This window comes from Lynx rufus, unplaced genomic scaffold (genome assembly GCF_022079265.1).
Source record: "Lynx rufus isolate CCGP_SWC_20201006 ecotype Redwood Valley unplaced genomic scaffold, mLynRuf1.p SCAF_2, whole genome shotgun sequence".
In the NCBI taxonomy this organism is placed as follows: Eukaryota; Metazoa; Chordata; class Mammalia; order Carnivora; family Felidae; genus Lynx; species Lynx rufus.
In genome coordinates, this window is record NW_025814834.1 from 171,725,109 (window position 1) to 171,745,866 (window position 20,758).

Sequence of the window (20,758 nt, forward strand, 5' to 3'; positions counted from 1 at the left end):
CCTGTCTGTCCAGCCAAAGTAATTGGTCCAAGGGCAGACATCTGGACTACACAAGAACATCCTATAAATTTTCTAAAGTGGATCCAAGGGAAGAGCCCCTTTCTGGCAGTGAGGCTTAGGAGCTTTTGGTGGCCATGCTCCCACTATGCTGAGGCAACAAGTCTGCAGTGGAAGAGAGTCAGAGACTGTAGGTATCTCTGGCAGGTCCAGGTCTCAGGTTCCAACTAGCCCTGAGGCTGTCAGCCCTGCCTTTCCTGTAGTTATGTAAAAAGGACCTGTCACCTATCAATAAATTTCCCTTTGTCTACAGGTCAAGCTGAGGTTTTATCACTTGCAATCAAGAGACTACTGATTAAAATGAGGTGGAGCCCAGAAAAGATCTATCAGGATAACAAACTCATAGGGCTGAAGCCAGAGGGTAGTTAAAATGGAGATGAAGGAAGTGACCTGGGTACAAGACAGCAGACCAGAGAGAGCTGCTCAGCCCAAAGGTAGTCACATTCAAAAGTATTCAAATTCAGTGATTTTTAGAACATGCCTGTCAGACACACAACAAAACAAATCATCTATTGCTGATCTGGGTCCTTGGACTCCCACCTTGTAGCCTGTGGATACACTAGAAAAGGACAGCCTTTGCCTGAGTCAGTCCGGCCTCCCTCCTCCGACCACCGGGATTAGCTGAACTCACACCAGCAAGAGCTCCATGGCCCTTCACCTGCTCTTCTGCAGTACGCCTCAACGCTAAGAACTACTTTTTAAGTTTATTTATTTATTCTGAGAGACGGAGAGAGTGAGCAGGGGAGGGGCAGAGAGAGAGGGAGAGAGTTCCAAGCAGGCTCTGCACTGTTAGTGCAGGCCCCAGTGCAGAGCTCGAATTCACCAACTGTGAGATCATGACCTGAGCTGAAACCAGGAGTCAGATGTTCAACCAACTAAGCCACCCAGGTACCCTGCTAGGAACTACTTTTTTATTTTTTAAATAATGTTCATTTATTTTTGAGAGAGAGAGAGAGAGAGAGAGAGAGAGAGAGCGCGCACACAAGCAGGGGAGGGGCAGAGAGAGAGAGAGGGAGGTGCAGAATCTGAAGCAAGCTCCAAGCTGTGAGCACAGAGCCCCACACGGGGCTCGAACTCACGAACCGCGAGATCATGACACCAACCGAAGTCAGACGCTTAACCGAATGAGCCACCCAGCCCAGGCGCCCCGGGACTACTTTTTAAAAGTTGGATGCGAATCCTGGCTATGACACTTAGTTGAGTATCTATGCCTCAGTTTCCTTATCAATACAATGGGGATAGTTATAGGCTCAATCTCCTATAACACAAAAATTAATACACTTAGAATGATGCCTTTTTGGATTCTTAGTAAATATTGTAAAAGCATTCGCGGCCATTATTATCACTTGTTCCTTCTTGTGTGTTGAATTTTAGATTGTGCAAGACAGGAAACAGTTATTTTTTTCGAATTTTTTTAAATGTTTATTTATTTTTGAGAGAGAGACAGAGCATGAGCAGAGGAGGGGAAGAGAGAGAGGGAAACACAGAATCTGAAGCAGGCTCCAGGCTCTGAGCTGCCAGCACCAGAGCCCGACGCAGGGCTCGAACCCATGAACCATAAGATCATGACCTGAGACGAAGTTGGATGCTCAACCGACTGAGCCACCCAGCCGCCCCAGAAACTATTATTTAATGGCTGCTCATTATGTACTTGTCACTTAGTAGGCACCTTTAAAATAACTCATTTATCCTCATGTAGTGTTAATAATAGCCTCCCCCATTTACTGTGCACTTACTCTTTGTTAGGAACTGAACAGTCTTTCTCTCTACCCTCCCCATAATGAAAGCTTTGTTGTTATCTGCATTGTGCAGATAAGTGACCTGAGTATTCTGGAAGTGAATTCACTTGCCCAAAGGCTTAGGTCACAGTGAGGATTAAAAGCCTTATGTATTTGGCTCACATGCTTAATCATGCCACACTGCCTCTCCAAGAGATAGTTGGCATTAACCTATGAAGAAGCTCAGGTTTTAAAGAAGTCTAATTTGTCGTAGACCATATAACTTATAGGTGGAAACATCTGGCTATGAACCACTATCCAACTTCAAAGTCTAAGCTTTCTCTTCTTTTCAGATAATACTGAGGAGTGAGAACCACGTGGATCTGTGACTGTTTCCATTGATTTGTGGGAAATATGAAAAACCACCATATGGAGAGTCCTTTATAAAGCTAAATCTATGCAAGTTCAAGGACTACCCTTTAAGACTGTGCCCTCCCTAAATTTGCAGAGTTAAAACGGCTCTTCTTATGTGACATTATGATAATGATATATGGTAGTAATGGGGATGGGAGGGGAGGGGAGACTTCAATAGGTTGAGCCCTCTGAAATCCCTGCTACTTGACCATTTCTTGACTTACAAAATGACAGACTCATATGCTCCAAACTACTATTACTTTGGTTTTCATTACTTAGCCAAATAATAATAATAATAATAATAATAATAATAATAATAATTCTACATTCTCAACATTCTTTTGAAAATTTTCTGGTCTGTGAAACCCCAGTGTCTGAAAAAAATATACTTTGCTTCATGTTGTGTCCCTAGACTTAAGCATACTTTGCAAATGATTTGATGAAAGCAGACAAGGAGAGACATTAGTAAAAGCTGACTGTGGTTTTGAACCTGGATACACAGGAGGTTGATATTGTCTCTAATTTTTAAAATAATAACATGAAAAAAAACATGAAAAAAGTAGATTTGTAGAGGAAGATAATGAGTGCAGTGTAGGATTTTAACTTTTAAGAGAATAACATGCTGTGTGATTTCTGATATATGTTCAGTTTATCGATTTTTTATTTTCCTTTAAAAACATATTAAAAGGTTTTAAAAAATTTTTTAAATATTTATTTTTCAGAGAGAGAGAGAGAGAGAACACACACAAGTGGGGGGAGGGGCAGAAAGAGAGAGAGAGGGAGACACAGAATCTGAAGCAGGCTCCAGGCTCTGAGCTGTCAGCACAAAGCCTGATGAGGGCGTGAACCCACAAATTGCGATATCATGACCTGAGCAAAAGTGAGACACTTAACCAACTGAGCTACCCAGGTGCCCCTAAAAAACATTTTAAGTGAAATATAATTGACACCAGTTTATCAATTTTGACTACTAGGCTTTATTAAAAATGATTCCTAAGTGTTTTTAAAGTGCTGGTATCCAAGTTTGGAAAAACAGCTTCAAGTGTGTTTTTGATAAAAAATAAAAAATAAATACATAAAATGTGTTTTTGATGATTGTAGGTCTCAAGTCCAGTCTGGAATTGTCAGATGTATATCCTCTTCACTTTTAAAACAACTGAACTATGTACTTTAAATCCATTTTTATCCCCAATTTGTAGTTCATCAAGAACTGCAGGGTTTTAGTTTGGATGGGGTAGCAGATGTCACTGTGAAAATCGTATTTTCTGTTTCAGATCCAACATGAAAACTGCTTCTATAGCAAGAGCCTAGGAATTCCCTTGTAAGGAGCCAGAGAGAAGAATGTGTCTGAGTCAGCACTGGCCTCTCTTTTGTGACAGTATGCAAATTGCCAATGGCAGAGTTCAAGTGCATTCAAATATGTGGCATTTTTCACAGCTCACTGTACTTTATTTATATCTTGTATTTCTGAAAATCACTTGAGATTTGCCTACATGATACATTTCCCTTTCCTGGTCATAAAAAAGATGGTAGATTTACAGTCAAGTCAATTTCCTTCACAAAAGTCACAAGAGGAAAGTTTTGGGGTTTTTCCTCCGTTCTCTCTCCCTCTGTATCATAAATGAAGAAGATACTGTAGAGACATGATGGTAATAGGTAGAGTAATCTCAGGAACTCAAAGACAGCACAGAGAGAGGTATACGATTTTAACACAAATTCCCATCGTCGACACCTGCTGGCTTGCTTTCATTCCCTTTAACTGGTCTGCTGTGAAGACTTGTTACGTGAAATTCAATTTGCCAGGAAGGAATCTTCCTTCATAATTCATAATCTTCCAATCATAATTATTAGCGCTAAGAACCCAGAGAAGGAAAACGACGCCCTGGCTGAGCCTAGAACTCAGACTTTCTTAGCTGTGTCTAGTGTCTTAATTCCAGAACTTATCAGAAACATAGAGGTGCTCACACGTGGTTCTCTGAGTCTGTAAAATTTTCACTTCTCTGGGCAAGTCTTATTTGTCACGATAATTTTAAGGTCCTATAATCTAAAACCCATATTAATTATCTTATATTTCAGAGGGAGCAGAAATTAAGCAAGTTTGTATTAAAGGCCTTTTATGTCCCAGACACTGTGAGCCACGGGAAATATCAGTGAACAAGACACATGAATGTTACCTTGAAAGTACTTTCAGAACTGCTGAGAAAAAATATGGCAGCTTAACACTTTCACAGTATTTCCTATGTGCTCCAAAAGGCATCCGAGGTGTATTAATTTCTATGTTATATGAGATCAAGCCTATTACCGTCCCCATTGTATTGATAAAGAAACTGAGGCACAGAGACTCCACTAAGTGTCACAACCAGAATTCGCATTCAACTTTAAAAAAGTAGTTCCTAGCAGGGTACCTGGGTGGCTTAGTTGGTTGAACATCTGACTCCTGGTTTCAGCTCAGGTCATGATCTCACAGTTGGTGAATTCGAGCTCTGCACTGGGGCCTGCACTAACAGTGCAGAGCCTGCTTGGAACTCTCTCCCTCTCTCTCTGCCCCTCCCCTGCTCACTCTCTCCGTCTCTCAGAATAAATAAGTAAACTTAAAAAGTAGTTCTTAGCGTTGAGGCGTACTGCAGAAGAGCAGGTGAAGGGCCATGGAGCTCTTGCTGGTGTGAGTTCAGCTAATCCCGGTGGTCGGAGGAGGGAGGCTGGACTGACTCAGGCAAAGGCTGTCCTTTTCTAGTGTATCCACAGGCTACAAGGTGGGAGTCCAAGGACCCAGATCAGCAATAGATGATTTGTGTTTGTTGTGTGTCTGACAGGCATGTTCTAAAAATCACTGAATTTGAATACTTTTGAATGTGACTACCTTTAGGCTGAGCAGCTCTCTCTACTTTGCTGTCTTACACACAGCCCAGTTCATTCATCCTTCCCCACAAATGTGGGGAACCTTCCTCCTTGGTTCCTTTCCTCAATAACAGCACCCAGCTGGCACCCAGGCAGTCAGCTTGCACCGATGCACATTAGAGTCAGTCCTAGCCCTCCTCTTCCTCCATCAACTTTCATCATTGTTATTCTAACAACTTTTTAACTCTCTCCCTGCCTTCAGTTTTGACTTTTTCTAAGGGATTCTTTTCAGGGCATTCAGAAGAATCTTTTCAAATGGCTACTCTCATCATCATCCCCAGTTAAAACCACTCCAAAGGCTTCCCTTGGTCCACAAGGCCTTCCACCATTCACCCCTGTCCACTTCTTGGCTTTCACCTCCCACCACTCCACCTGCACAGCCACAGCTCTGTCTCCAGTATTAGACCAGGGATGCAGACTCAGGTGTTTACAGGTATGGGGATATGGGAAGCAGGCTGGGGTGGGGAAATGGTGTTAAAGTAGGGACAGAAGAGGGGCCTGGGTGGCTCAGTCGGTTAAGCCTCCGACTCTTGGTTTCGGGCTCAGGTCACAATCTCACAAGGTCCCTGGGATCGAGCCCCTCATCAGGCTGTGTGCTGACAGCATGGAGCCTGCTTGGGATTCTAGCTCCCTTTCTCTCTCTCTTTGCTCCTTCCCTGCTTGCTCTCTCTCAAAATAAATAAATGAACTTAAAAAAAAAAAGTAGGGACAGAAATAAACTGCAACTGCATAATTGATTCATGCGGCAGCTTAGAATGCTGGTCTGTTTTTAAGAGAAAAGAGAAACCAGGATTTTTATGTGAAAATCTGATTTATAAAAATTAGCTCAAACATCTTTTAAAAAAAAAAAAATTTTTTTTTTTTTTTTTTTTTCAGAGAGAATGATTGGAGGAGGGGCAGAGAGAGAGGAGGACAGAGGATCTGAAGCGGGCTCCGCACTGACACCAGAGAACCCAGCTCAGTGCTCAAACTCGTGAACCATGAGTTGATGACCTGAGCCAAAGCTGGAAGTTTAACCGACTGAGCCACCCAGGCAACCCTAGCTCAAACGTCTTAAGAGCACATCATAGAGGCGAAATGAGATCTGGATCCAACTCTGAGAGCCAGTTTGTGACCTCTACATCAGACTTAATGTGGTGTACATTATCTGAATTGTCAGACCTAATGTGGTGTACGTTATGTGAATTATTATGTGAATATAAGACCTGGAACAGGGCACCCTGGGTTTCTTTTTTTAAATGCTTGCTTGCTTGCTTGCTTGCTTGCTTGCTTGCTTATTTATTTATTTATTTATTTATTTATTTATTTAGAGTGAGCAAGCAGGGGAGGTGCAGAGAGAGAGAGAGATCCCAACAAGCCGGCTCTAAGCAGTCAGCACAGAGTCCGACTCGGGGCTCAAACTCACAAACCATGATGTCATGACCTGAGCTGAAACTGAGTCAGTTGTAACCAACTGAGCCACCCAGATGCTCCAAAAGAGGTCTTATTTATCTTTACATTTCCAGAGCTAGACACATCACAGGTTCTCCGGAAATATGCACTGAATAAAGAGAGTCCTAGCACACGTAGATTTTATATAGGCAGTATCTGGTGTTAACAACAGCTACATTACGGAGTCCTTCCTGCATGCCAAGCACTGTGTTGAGTGTTTCAGTCCTCACAACAGAGAGGTGGACATCCTCCTCCATTTTTGGATGAAGACTGCAGATAGGACAAGTCACTTTTCCTAGTGAATAGCAGAGGCAAAATCTAAGTCTGTTCAGACTTCAAAGCCCACAATTTATATCTGATAGCTTTTTTCATCTGAAAAAGCAAGTACTATCAGGCCATTTGGATAGTATCTGTAATACTCAACACTGAATTTTCAATAGGTAGGTTTGAAAACTTTATATGGATCAAGCGTATCTAGTAGAGAGTAAACAGTTTTCCTAAAATGTTGCTGTTGCAGCTGGTGTGGACTCAAATGGTAAAATGCACTGCCTGTTACAGTGTGAATTTCCATGTCACAGCTCATTTAGGTTAGTGATAGGTAATTCAGAAACAACTCATGTTTCCCCAGGCATCTTGCTACCCCATAAATTCCAAAATCTCCACAAAGAAGCCAGAGGTAGAATGCCACCTTGAGCTGACTGAAATGCTCTCATTTTTCTATTCTTGCCCAGAGGATCAGAAATATTTCACAATGAAAGACAACAGTAAAAACCATTGCAGACAGTTGGAAAAATCTAAACATTTTGAAAAATTTTGAAAAATCTAAGACGATATCAAGGCTGCTGTATCAGATCTGTGACGACAAGGATCATTTGACACAGAGACACATAGACTGTATTGTTGCTAAGCAGTTTCATAAATTGGGAAAGAACGCGGAGCACATCTGTTGGGGGCATTTCCTAGCAGGTTTATCGTGGGCTGCTGGCCAAGTCCTGGGAGGATGCTTGTTCTCAAGACCCAGATGGTGCAACAATTGCCATTTAAATAGCTCTAAACCTGCCTTCAGAGGAAAGTCTTAAAGAACACATACAGCAGGAGGTTTGCATACTGAGGGCAAGAAGGTAAATTCTTTTACTGGCAACTTCCTGTGGAACTTGGTAAACACACATATTGCCTTGCTGTGTATTAAGGTCTTTGCATAGACAAGAGTATGAGAATACATAGTCGTCGCCGCCTCTCATGGATGGCCACTGTTATAATGAACCTCCAGCGAGCCAGTCAGCATCGATTCTGGTCCCTGTCCAACCTAGTCACCACATCACAGCTACAGTTCAGAGTCACCCTCTAAAGCCCTGCATGGCCTCCCATTGCTTTTGGCGAAGAGATCACCTCATTAACACGGTCTGGCTCCAGTTTGGCTTCCGTCTCACCAGTTCTGGCAACCAAGGCCTTTCATACTCTCAACGTTGAAGTTTAAGATTTAGACAAAATTACAAAGTTCAGATCCCAGTGTAACTTTCTTGCTGTCCCTTGACTTCGGTATTGTTCTACGTCTGTATCTCTCTCAAAGGTGGTAGTGCACAGTGGTTTACCGACTAGCTTCCAGCCTCACAGTGCATGGACCTAGATCCAGGCTTCACTGGGTGATTATTTAATGTTTCCGTGCCTCAGTTTCCTCATCTCTTATATGGGGAAAATACTAGCACTAACCTCATAGGACTGTTAATGTAATTGAGCTTAGAATAATGTCTAGCACATAGGTTTTCAATAAATACTGTTATGATTACAATTTGCATTTTTCAGGTTGAAAAATTCAGTTTTCTAAGTTACACCTTGATGCTTTAACTTACAACAGTTACTCCTTATGTGGCTAACCCTATATGTTTTATTTTATTTTATTTTAATTTTTTAAATGTTTACTTTTGAGAGAGAGTGAGACAAGAGCATGAACGGGGGAGGGGCAGAGAGACAGGGAGATACAGAATCCAAAGCAGGCTCCAGGCTCTGATCTGTCAGCACAGAGCCGGACGCGGGGCTCGAACTCATGAACTGTGAGATCATCACCTGAGTGGAAGTCGGACATTCAACCGACTGACCTACCTGGGCGCCCTAAAATGTTTTTATCAGAATAACAGCAATGGGGCACACCTGGGTGGCTCAGTTGGTTGAGCATCCAACTTCGTCTCAGGTCACGATCTTGTGGCTTGTGAGTTCGAGCCCCGTGACGGGCTCTGTGCTGACAGCTCAGACCCTGGAGCCTGCTTTGGATTCTGTGTCTCCCTCTTTCTCTGCCCCTCCCTTACTCACACTCTGTCTCGCTCTCAAAAAATAACTAAACATTGGGAGGGAGCCAAAATATAAGAGACTCTTAAAAACTGAGAACAAACTGAGGGTTGATGGGGGGGTGGCAGGGAGGGCAGGGTGGGTGAGGGATATTGAGGAGGGTACCTGTTGGGATGAGCACTGGGTGTTGCATGGAAACCAATCTGACAATAAATTTCATATTTAAAAAAATAAACATTAAAAAAATTAAAAATAAATAACAGCATCATCATTGACAACAAGTCACCGCTGCACAGAGATCCCAGCATACTCTGGCATGGTTCTGCATAGCACCTTATAGCTGATACCCCCTCAATTCTCACAACTGTGGCTTCTTTCTCCCATTTTATAGATGCAGAAACTGAGGCACAGAAAGGTTAAGTGCCTAATGTTATATTGCTCATAAATGGTAGAATCAAGACTTGAATCCCAGTAGCCTAGTTCCAGTGTTTGTACTCTTGATAATTTAGTTATATGGCCTCAAAAGAGTATAATATATTAACACAGATATTCTCAACATGATAAAGAACATAGGTTGATATCCAAAAGATTAAAATAATCACTTTAGGGATTCATGACCCTCTATGTCCAATGCCAGGGGGTCAAGGAACCTCCAGGATGAGCCCTAGCTCTTCCCATTTTCAGTTCTGTGACCTTTCACTAAGCAGATTACAGTCTCATCTGTAAGTCTGGGGTAAATAATTCCTGCCCTACTTTTTTTTTCTTTTTTTTTTTACATAGGCTTATTTTGGGGATAAAATTGAATAAGACCACGAACAAACTAAATATCACTTTAGAAAAAAATTTAGATATTAAAAAATTGAGCAAATGAGATAATAGATGACACTTTGATTTGCAAATCACAAAGCTCTATGCAGATAGCTTTTGAAAAGTTCCTTTCAAAGGGCTTAAAAAACAGTTTTAACAGGCTCTCACCTAGACTTCTGAAATAGATTCCAGACACTTTCCTGCCTCCAGTCTCTCACAAGTGGAATCTGTTTCACAAACCATCATCTGATCAGTTGTCTAAAAACAAGTTATTCTCTCTTTAAAAATATTTTAGAGAAAGCCAATACCTACTGAAGTTATTATAAACTCCTTGGCTGTAAGTCTGGGGACCACTGAGATATGGACCAAAGCCAACCATAACTGAACAGTGGAAACAGTACTGGAATGTGTTGACCCATGCTTGGTCTTAGCTCTGAAAACAGGTAATCTTAAAGAAATAATTTAATAGCTCTCTGAAGTACAGTTTCTCATAGGTAGCACCTTGTGTCTACATGAATATAGGCAGCTACTGAGACACTGATTGAACACTGAGCACATAAGGATGAATAAATTCATCTATAATTCACAGCATACAGTTCCTTCAGTTCTGTGATTCTACTATTCAAATTGTATCGGCCACCGTTGCTCTACAAAAACCCAACCCTTACTCACTATTCCATAATCCGCACTGATTTAGCTGGTAAACTTTCTATTTACACCAACCTCACCGTTCAACTGCATTCTCGTCTTCAGAGGTTTACCTTAAAGGTCACATTCTAAGAAACCTTCCCTAATCCCTGAATGAGATGGTTTTCCTTCCATTTTTGAACACATGCAACATAGTGTTTTCTTGTTATTTAATCTACTTTTGTATGTATGGTTTTCTAGATGCAAATTCTTTTATCCTCACTGATTCTAGAGGGTCAACTGCTGAAGAGCAAGGCTTGTATGTTTCTCCTGATCACTCCTGCAGGGGTCAGCATAGTGTCTGATGAGACATATGTGCTGCCTTAGGAAGCAAGCAACTTTTGGAGGGTTAGGGCTTACTGTTTCCCACTGTCTTGACATAAACGGGGGTGAGAAGAGTTAAGACGCATACAGATGATATGCTGTCCTCTGACCAGATGCACTGGGCAATAATCCTAGGATGGTGTAGCAACCCAGAGGAGCTTGTATCAATCTTAAAATAGAGATTGTCATGATGACTAGTGATGATTAATAGTTATTAATACTTTATAATAAGACTAAGTTGCACCATATGAAATTCTTACCTACAAAAACGGCTATTTCTTATGACCAAATCTAATATTTTGCTAATTTCTTATCTATTCTCCTTCCCCTACTCATTCCGAAAAGAGTCCACAAGAAAACAAGCATTTTTGTACATTTTATTCACTGTTGTATTTCTAGTGCCAGGAACATAGTGGCATTCAACAAATATTTGTTGACTTAAGGAATGAACTTGCTAAACACCAACTATTTGCCTTATACTCTATTACATGATTTATTCCTTATAGCCCTTTTGTTTCCTCATAATATCCTGATTACTACTCTCCTTCAGGTGAGAAAACTGGGGCTTGGTGAGGTCAAGTAACATGTCCAAGACCACATTCTTATTAACTAATGTTTTATGGTACGCCATCTATACTTATGCTATAAAAGTTGTTTAAATGTAGGCTATCTTTCCTCTCTGAACTAGACCATGCATAGATTCTATCGGAAACAGAATTATAAAATACTAAAAAGAGAGGAGGGAGGTGAGGAGGAGAGGGGAGGGAAAAAGAAAGAGACAGCAGTCCGTGGATATGGGGAAGACTTCCATCTTGGAAGTGCAGTATAAAAAAATATTTAAAAATTACCCTTAGCCCTTTAAGTCCTCTTCCTGAGGGGGGGGTCCCTTCAATTGTCTTGGCACTTGGAGCCCCATCACTGGCATTGCTTTCTTGGGAACAGCGAGTGGATAATGGATGGCTTTTGCCTATAGCATACAAGTGACCCTCATTGGACTAACAGACTTTTCTAGCAAGCAGGTAAGAAAGTGTTTTCATCATTTTTACCATTTCCTCTGTGGATGAAGTTGGTGGCCTCTACTAACAAAACCCTGTTGCTTCACAATACTTTTCCTTAACCTATCTGTGGAGATACAGTGCCCCCCAAAACCAAGGTAACAGTATTTTTATTTGTATTTTTTTAAAGTTTATTTACTTATTTTGAGAGAGAGAGAGAGCACGCTCACACATGCACACATGCACAGGAGGTGGAGGGACGGAGAGAGAGACAGAATCCCAAACAGGCTCCGCACTCTCAGCATGGAGCCCAATGCGGGGCTCAAACTCACAAACCTTGAGATCATAACCTGAGTCAAAACCAAGAGTTGGAAGCTTAACTGACTGGGCCACCCAGGTGCCCCAATAGTATTTTTAAATGAAGGAACTCTGAGTTCAAAATTTGTTGATGTTACTCATTCCCCTTCTGTACAAATATGCTGTTTATCTTTCATAAAGGAAACAGTGTAACCTTGAAACATCTTGCTCAAGAACAATGGTCATAATCCATTAGTCCTAGTGTTCTTGATGCCAGGGTCCTCGGGTCCCATTTACAACTGGCCCAGGAGTAGCCCACTGTCATTTCCACTTTTGCTGAAATGTCCTTTCCCTTCAGCCTGAATCAGTTTCTTTTCTAGGACACAGAATCTAAGACAGTCCCAACATATATTTTCTAAAAGTTGAAAGAAGATAAACGATTTCTCAAACTCCCTGAAGTAAAATGAACAACTCTGTGCTGCCATAAAATCAGGGTGACCCTCCTAAGTGATAATTCTTTGAGATTTGTAAGACATTTTGAAACAGAGAGAAAAAAGCCCACATTTCTTTCTAGAACTTGTAGTCTAACCTTGCAAGTACAAGGCTACAAAACAAAAAGATGGATTATGAACAAAAGCATGGGAGTCAGACCAAATGGGGGCAAATCTCCAGGTCTACCGTATTCTAGTGAGTGGGCTCTTGCAAGTTAGTGAACATCATTAGCCCTCGGTCTGTTCGTGGGTAAAAGAAAGCTATAGCCACCTGCACCATAAGACTGAGGAAATGAATGTAGCATACAGTATAGAACCTGGGACCCAGTAAAAATTCAATAAATATGAAATAAAATATCAAGCATTAAAATACGTAAGGAGGGAGGGTTCTCTAAAACTGACTCTCTTCAGGGTGCCTGACTGGCTCAGTCAGAAGAGCACACGAATCTTGATATCGGGGTCATGAGTTCAAGCCCTATGCTGGATATAGAGATTACTAAAAAAAAAATTTTTAAATAAATAAATAATAATAATAATAAACAAACTTAAAAATAAAACTTTCTTCTATTCTCCACCCCCTGGGCGAGTTTACCTATGATTTACTATGAATCAATGGAATACACTTAACATCTTTTTCTGTGCCTTTAGGACTAATTGAATATAGCTCTAGCCTGAAAGAAACCCGATATTAAACAGGATTAAAAGAGAAGTTGCTTCTTTAGTCCCAGACAGCATAATTCAAGTGTGAAGAAAACAGAATATGTTATTCTTTGGAATGGATGGGTCACTCCATACGGAAAAGCTTCCACTACCTCAGAGATCAAGAGTCCTAGAGAAACAAGCACAACACAAGTTGATCCTTTTCACAGTGGCACAAAATATAAATAACACGTCTTGAAAAAGAACATCGGATGGAAAATCACCCAGGATTCTCACCAGTTTGGAGCTTTCATTTTCAGGCAATTGTTTCATGCCATCTTCCTCACTGCTAATAGGTTCAGTACCACTCTGATCCTATAGGACAGTAAGAACAAAATAATAAAGATGTTAATCTTCACTCACACTGCCCAGAACTATATACTCAATCACAGTTGGTTGTTTTATTATTGTAGATACTGTTTCCTCTCTAGAGGCCATTTCTATTTTCTTCCTTTCCTCTAGAATGCCACCCCCGCTCCCCCAGGGATTTGTTCCTGCTGCTTACAGATATGCCTCAGAAAAAGCTGATCTCTATTTTTTGTTCCAAGGTTGGGCCTGATGGTCTTATTGTTAAATCCCACTCCTTTAGCCAATGACTTTGTCAGGAATAGGTATGTGATCCAATTCTGCTCAATGAGACACAAAGAGACTTCTGGAAAAGTTCTTCCTTGGTCTTAAAAGAAACATTAAGAGGGAAGTCTGGGTGGCTCAGTGGGGTTAAGCATACGACTTTGGCTCAGGTCATGATCTCACAGTTTGTGGGTTCAGGCTGCAGGTTGGGCTCTGTGCTATAGCGTGGAGCCTGGAGCCTGCTTCAAGTTCTGTGTCTCTCTCTCGGCCTCTCCCCTGCTCGCACGCTCTCTCTCTCAAAAATAAAACATTAAAAATTTTTAAATAAATAATAAAAGAAGCAGAAGTCTCTATACCTCCCAAATTAACAAGAAAGCATGAAGCTCAAATTGCCATGGGCAACCATCCCACAACCACAAGGAAGCCAGCCTTGAAATGAAGCCGACACTGTGACAAAGCAAAGGTAGAGAGGGAAAGAGTGGACTCCAATGGCAGAAGTGAGCCACTGCGTCACCTGACCTGAAGTACAGCCTTACTCTTAGCAGCCTTCACAGGAGTGCCAATATATTTACTTCTTGTTTCAGCCAGTTAGCTAATCTGTTCCCTCCAGCCCAAACTGTCCGAGATGCTTGTTTATCTTCTGAACAAGATTAAATTACCTGAGATAAGAGACTGTATTTATTTTGTTTATTTCTGAAACTCAAGTACCTATCACTGTGCCTGGTACCTGGAAAACACTGGAAAAATCCTGGTTGAACCAATGAATGGAGCACTTGTTTACTTGATGATTATTTTCTGCAGAATTCTAAAAATATTGATTTAATATAAATGAGACATCCTATAAGAATAAGCCCCATTAAAATTGCAAAACACATCCAGTATCTCCTCAATTGAATTATAACATATTAAATGTTATAGTTAATGAATCAGAGGTTACTTTCTGAGGGTACATAGGGGAGAATAAGGATGATAAATGGAGTATCTATACTTACATTATTTGGATTTTTATATTAGAACACTACTTTCTTGGGATTACTACAAATTTTGTTGGATCGTTTGTAGGGAAAATAGTTTTTAAAGCAAAGATATAGCATTCTTTCATATATCAAATGGACAATAGAAAGAGAACATTAAGTATTGATAATGATGTAGAGAAAGAGTAATTTTTACATGCCATTGAAAGAATATAGAATATTCTTTTCAGAAAAAAACATACAAAATATACAGATATATAGAGATATGCATACAGGAAAATATTTGTAGGCATATTGGACAAATTATTTAAATTGCTTACTTCTAGGGTATAAGATTAAAGATTGGGGAATTTTTACATTAGTTATTTCTATACTGTTAGATTATAGAAGAATTGGCACATATTATCATAAGCTTAAAAAATAAAGGAGAGCTTTGAGAACTATCTAAAAGAAAAAAATCTAAGAAAGCAGCATGATGTTAAATTGGTTGGATCTGGGTTCAAATCGCAACTTTGCCATTTAGAATTCTGACTTTCAGCAAAGTTTTTTCTAAGCCTGAGTACTTGTTTTTATTTTATTTCATTTTTTTATTTTTTGAGAGAGAGAGAGGGTGGAAGTGAGCCAGGGGCAGAGAGAGAGAGAGAGAAAGAGAGAGAGAGAGAGAGAGAGAGAGAGAGAGAGAGAGAGAGAGAGAGAGAAGTGGGGCTCACCCAAAGCAGGGCTCATGGGCTCATACTCACCTGAACTGGGGATTGATTGAGCTCACCTGATATGGGACTCGAACTCATGAACCATGAGATTATGACCTGAGCTGGAGTCAGATACTTAAAGACTAAGCCACACAGGCACCCTGGTTTTTATTATTTTATTTTTTTAAATGTGGGACCAAAGAGTTCTTTTATTTACCTATTTATTTAGTTTAGTTATTTATTTTGAGAGAGAGATAGGAGCAGGGGAGGAGGCAGAAAGGAGAGATAGAATCCTAAGCAGGCTCTGTGCATGGAGCTTGATTTCAGGAACCGTGAGATCATGACTTGAGTTGAAACCAAGAGTTGGGCACTCAACCAACTGAGCCACCCAGGCGCCCTTGAGTATGTTTTTTTAAACAGATTTAAACATTTAAACAGATAAAAGTACCAGATTAAAATACTACCCCATAATTGCCTTGAAAATTAATACATTAACAAGCAAAATATCTATTAGCATAACACTGAGTGCAGTTTATTTTTGTTTCCAGCTTTTTGTTGACACAGATTCGTTATCAACCATGTTTCGTGTAGTCTTCGTAACAACCCTATATGGATATGTACCAAGGTTATTCCCATTCACGGATGGGGAAATGATGCATTTTAAGTTAGCTTGCTAATGAATGCCTAACTACTGAGAGGTGAACCCAAGATTCAAAGCTAGGGAAGACTGATATCAAAGGTCCTGTTATTATTAACTATGCTCTAGGCCTTAAATAAATGATGCTCTTGTTTCTCTTTATTCCTTGTCAGTGTTTTATTTATTTATTTAAAAAAACTTTTTTTAACATTTATTTATTTTTGAGAGACAGAGAGAGACAGAGCAGGAGCAGGGGAGGGGCAGAGAGAGGGGGAGACACAGAATCTGAAGCAGGCTCCAGGCTCTGAGCCATCAGCACAGAGCCCAATGTGGGACTTGAACTCACCAACCATGAGATCGTGACCTGAGCCGAAGTCGGACACTTAACCACCTGAGCCACCCAGGAGCCCCCCTTGTCAGTGTTTTTAAAAAAACTTTTAAGTTTACTTATTTATTTTGAAAGAGAGAGAGCGAGCAGCAGAGGGGCATAGAGAGAGGGAGACACAGAATCCGAAGCAGGCTTCAGGCTCTGAGCTGTTAGCATAGAACCCAATGCAGAGCTCGAACTCATGAACCATGAGATCATGACCTGAGCAGAAACCAAGAGTTGGACGCTAATCAAGTGAGCCATCCAGGTGCCCCAGCACCGAGTGTTGATCACTAATCTTATGGAAAACAGGATTCACAATCTTAAAAAAAGAAATCATTGTTATTAGACCATTAATTTTTCAACAGTGTTTTAGCATTTGTTAACCAGAAAATTTCATTAGGTAGAATATACTCTTCTCAGTGAATTTTGGGTAACCAAGAAACCACTATGTAAAATAAACATGCCCAAGTTAAGAAACAAAGCTTGAGAATATAGAGATTTTCAGTTTTTTTTTTTTTTTTTTGAGACAGTGAGAGACAGAGCATGGGCAGGGGAGGGGCACAGAGAGAGGGAGACACAGAATCAATCAGAAGCAGGCTCCAGGCTCTGAGCTGTCAGCATAGAGCCCGACGCAGGGCTAGAACCCATGGACTGCGAGATCATGACCTGAGCCGAAGTCGGATGCTCAACCGACTGAGCCACCCAGGCGCCCCGAGATTTTCAGCATTTTAAACAGTAAGTTCTAGAGACAGAAAAATTCAGAAGAAATTAATTAGACTTTCAAAAACTAGTACTTAATCTATGGAAAACCGTTAATGCCCCAAATACTTCGTGTTTGCAACTCCAGCATACTAAATTCTAGAAAAAACACATAGGTGGCTCTTCTAGTAACTCTGCAAATAGCCACCTCCTCTGATCCCAAATGAAAGGAGGTTGTCATCAGAATGGTGGTCAGCTGATGCCATTCTTTTATTTATGCATGTATCTTCTTGGGGAAAGCAACTAATGTTTAAATAAGTCAGAGGCATCTTACATTTCTTGGCAATATGAGTATAGAAGTGGGATTTTCTTGGTCTTATCAAATGAATACTAAAGTTGGGGAGAAATCAGTTGTTTGATGCTTCAACTTTGAAAATGTAAGAAAACATGGGCAAGGAAGTCTCAGTTGCAAATGGTCTACACATCCTTTAAGATTTGGGGGTGCCTGGGTGGCTCAGTCAGTTGGGTGTTCAAGTCTTGATTTCAGCTCAGACTACAGTCCCAGGGTCATGTGACCAAGCCCCATGTTGGGCTCCATGCTGAGTGTGGAGCGTGCTTGGGATATTCTCTCTCTCTCTCTCTCTCTCTCTCTGCCAACCCCGCCTCCCTGCTCGTGTGCACACACTTGCACACGCTCTCTCTCTTGCACACTCTAAAAAAAGATTTGAATAAAAACAAAAAAGAATACCCTTTACATCTACACGTACAGAATTATCACACAGAGCCATGTCTCAAATGTCACTTATTCCATAAATCCTTTCTTCTTCTTATCTGGAAGACAGCTCTTTTTCTTCTAACCTCACTTAACATTTTTCCTGAATTTCCTATGTCACTTAATTTGTATCCTAATTACATATATATGGAATTGATCTTCCTGATGAGACTGAAACATTCTTGAATCTAACATCTGTGCCTTGTTCATTTCCTTTGAGCCTTCTTTTTATTCAACCTAGGTCTGTCTCGTTTCAAAGTCAATGCTCTTTTTAACTCTACCATGAACCCCTTCTAAAGCTTTTCCTCTGTTTTTAGTTACTGGTTTAGCTTGAGATGGTTCTATAGAGGAGGATTTGAAATAAAAATCTAGATGGAGAGGAGTCAGGTAAAAAAAGGAAGTTGGAATTGAGAGAGGTTAACAATAAAGCATGTACTTTCCTAGGAGAGTTCATGTTTATAGAAGAGTTTTCATCCTTCAATGAGGCACAGAACAAAACAATGTAGGTTCTGTTCTGAAAACAGAATGGTTCACATGTGTTAGGCAACCTTTAAAATACCCCGCTGACCAGGAGCTTAGAAATGAGGAATCAGTCAGAGATGGGAAGAGGAAAATAGGTCAGCAAGCATGACTTCCAAAGTCCAATTGTATCACGGTGGTTTGAAGACCATCTGGCTGGTGGATGGTGGCCCAGTGACACCCAAGATGATTCAGCTAATTTGGATAACGGGTGTTCCCTTCCTTCCTTTCTTGCTGATCCTCAAACCACCTGTCCAAAGTTGTCTGGGCAGCCAAGGCTGCTCAAAGAGAATGACCTTTTCCCATGAAGATCACAGGTAGTAGATTCTGTGGTGAATTATGTTTTAAAGATGAATGAAAAGAGGGGCGCCTGGGTGGCCCAGTCGGTTGAGTGTCCAACTTCGGCTCAGGTCATGATCTCATGGTTTGTGGGTTCAAGCCCCGCGTTGGGCTCTGTGCTGACAGCTCAGAGCCTGGAGCTTGCTTTGGATTCTGTGTCTCCTTCTCTCTCTGCCCCTCCCCCACTTGTGCTCCATCTCTCTCTCTCAAAAACAATTTTTTAAAAAAGATGAATGAAAAGAAAAAGTAAGGCTCATGATTGTATGTTTGCCACAGATTTTACCTAAATAAATAGGCTGATGAGAAATGCTGTTCAATTCTCAGACGTTCCTTCCAAACCTTCAGGAAGTTCTAAACTCCCTAAACTCCTTCCCTGGGGTCCTCCAAAATCTACATAAAGTGGTGATAGTTTTTATTTTTATACTACTTAATTTTTTTCATACCCACCACGATAGTTTTCCCCAACCAGATAATGACATTATGAGAGAAGGAATTTATGTTTTTATTTGAGAGGTTATCAATAAATTAGTTAAGGATGTTACTGTAGATTGGAAAAACTGCACTTTTTCCAATTTAATTTAATTGGAAATTTAATTCCAATTTAATTTCCAATTTAATTTTTTAGTTAAAAAATTTTTTAATTAAATGTATTTATTTATTTATTTTTAAATTTACATCCAAGTTAGTTAGCATATAGTGCAGTAATGATTTCAGGAATAGAATCCAGTAATTCATCCCCTATGTATAACACCCAGCGCTCATCCCAATAAGCGTCTTCCTTAATGTCCCTTGCCCTTTTAGCCCTTCCAGCAACCCTCAGTTTATTCTCTATATTTAAGAATCCCTTTTGTTTGTCCCCTTCCCTGTTTTTATATTATTTTTGCTTCCCTTTCCTTATGTTCATTTGTTTTATATCTTAAATTCCACATGAGTAAAGTCATATATTTGTCAGAAAAACCACACTTCTGATTTAAAAAAAAATTTAATGTTTTTATCTTATTTTTGAGAGAAAGAGAGAGACGGAGAGACAGAGAGTTGGGGAGGGGCAGAGAGAAAGGGAGACAGAATCTGAAGCAAGCTCCAGGCTCTGAGCTGTCAGTGCAGAGCCCTGCGTGGGGCTTGAACTCACAGACTGTGAGATCATGACCTGAGTGGAAGTCGGATGCCTAACCGACTGAGCCATCCAGATGCCCCAAAACCACACTTCTGATTCGTTAAATGCTCCATAGTGTTGTTCCCTTATTTCTTCATTTACCATGACAAAACAGTTTATTAATATATAAAAATAAAGCTATTTCCATTATTATTATTATTTTTTTAATGTTTATTTTTTTTTGAGAGAGAAGCAGAGTGTGAGCAGGGGTAGGCAGAAAAGAGGGAGACATAGAATCTGAAGCAGGCTCCAGACTCTGAACTGTCAGCGCAAAGCCCGATGTGGGGCTTGAACTCATGAACCATGAGATCATAACCTGAGCTGAAGCTGGATGTTTAACTGAGTCATGTAGGTGCTCCCTTTGAAGATTTTACTAAGCAAATTAAAAAAACAAAACAGCAACTATACCTCCTTTAAACAATTGAAAGTTTTTTAAAAATAAATCTTATATTGGTTTAAATTTTATCATGCCCACATTTCCCAAACTCAATGCTCTCTTCCAAAAAAACCACAGGATGATTTATTTGTCTCATTGCCAGACTAAATTCACAAATATTTCTTTCTGCAAAGTCATGTTGACTAGATGTGACAAATTGAATTTCTTTCTTCTACCCCCATCGTAAGCATATTTTCTAGGCTACTCAGAATTCCAGTAAGGTAGTCCACAATTAAAGATAAAATAGGAATTATGCTAATAGCACTCCCTGGGTAATCAACCTGTCCATTCTTTATGAGGCCTGCCTCATCTCACTTAGTATTCAAAAAAGCACAACTTCTGAGAAAGAAAAAAATTAAAGCTCTTGCTTCTATAAAGATATTCTAAAAGATTCAGCCTGCCTTGTCGAGGACTGTAATATCTTACAACCCAAGTATACTTGAGCCTTGAGCACCTCTTCCAAGACCACAACAGTGACTTCCTAATTGGGTTTCCCTCT

At 40.3% G+C, this 20,758-nt stretch overlaps 1 protein-coding gene across 1 annotated transcript in view; it reads right to left on the reverse strand.

The window, feature by feature from the left end:
* Positions 1-20,758, reverse strand: part of PATJ (PATJ crumbs cell polarity complex component) — a 368,066-nt gene that overhangs the window by 80,390 nt on the left and 266,918 nt on the right. The window contains exon 31 of the mRNA XM_047084721.1: positions 13,339-13,416. Coding sequence (XP_046940677.1) covers positions 13,339-13,416 — 78 coding nt within the window. The remainder of the gene's footprint in view (positions 1-13,338; positions 13,417-20,758) is intronic.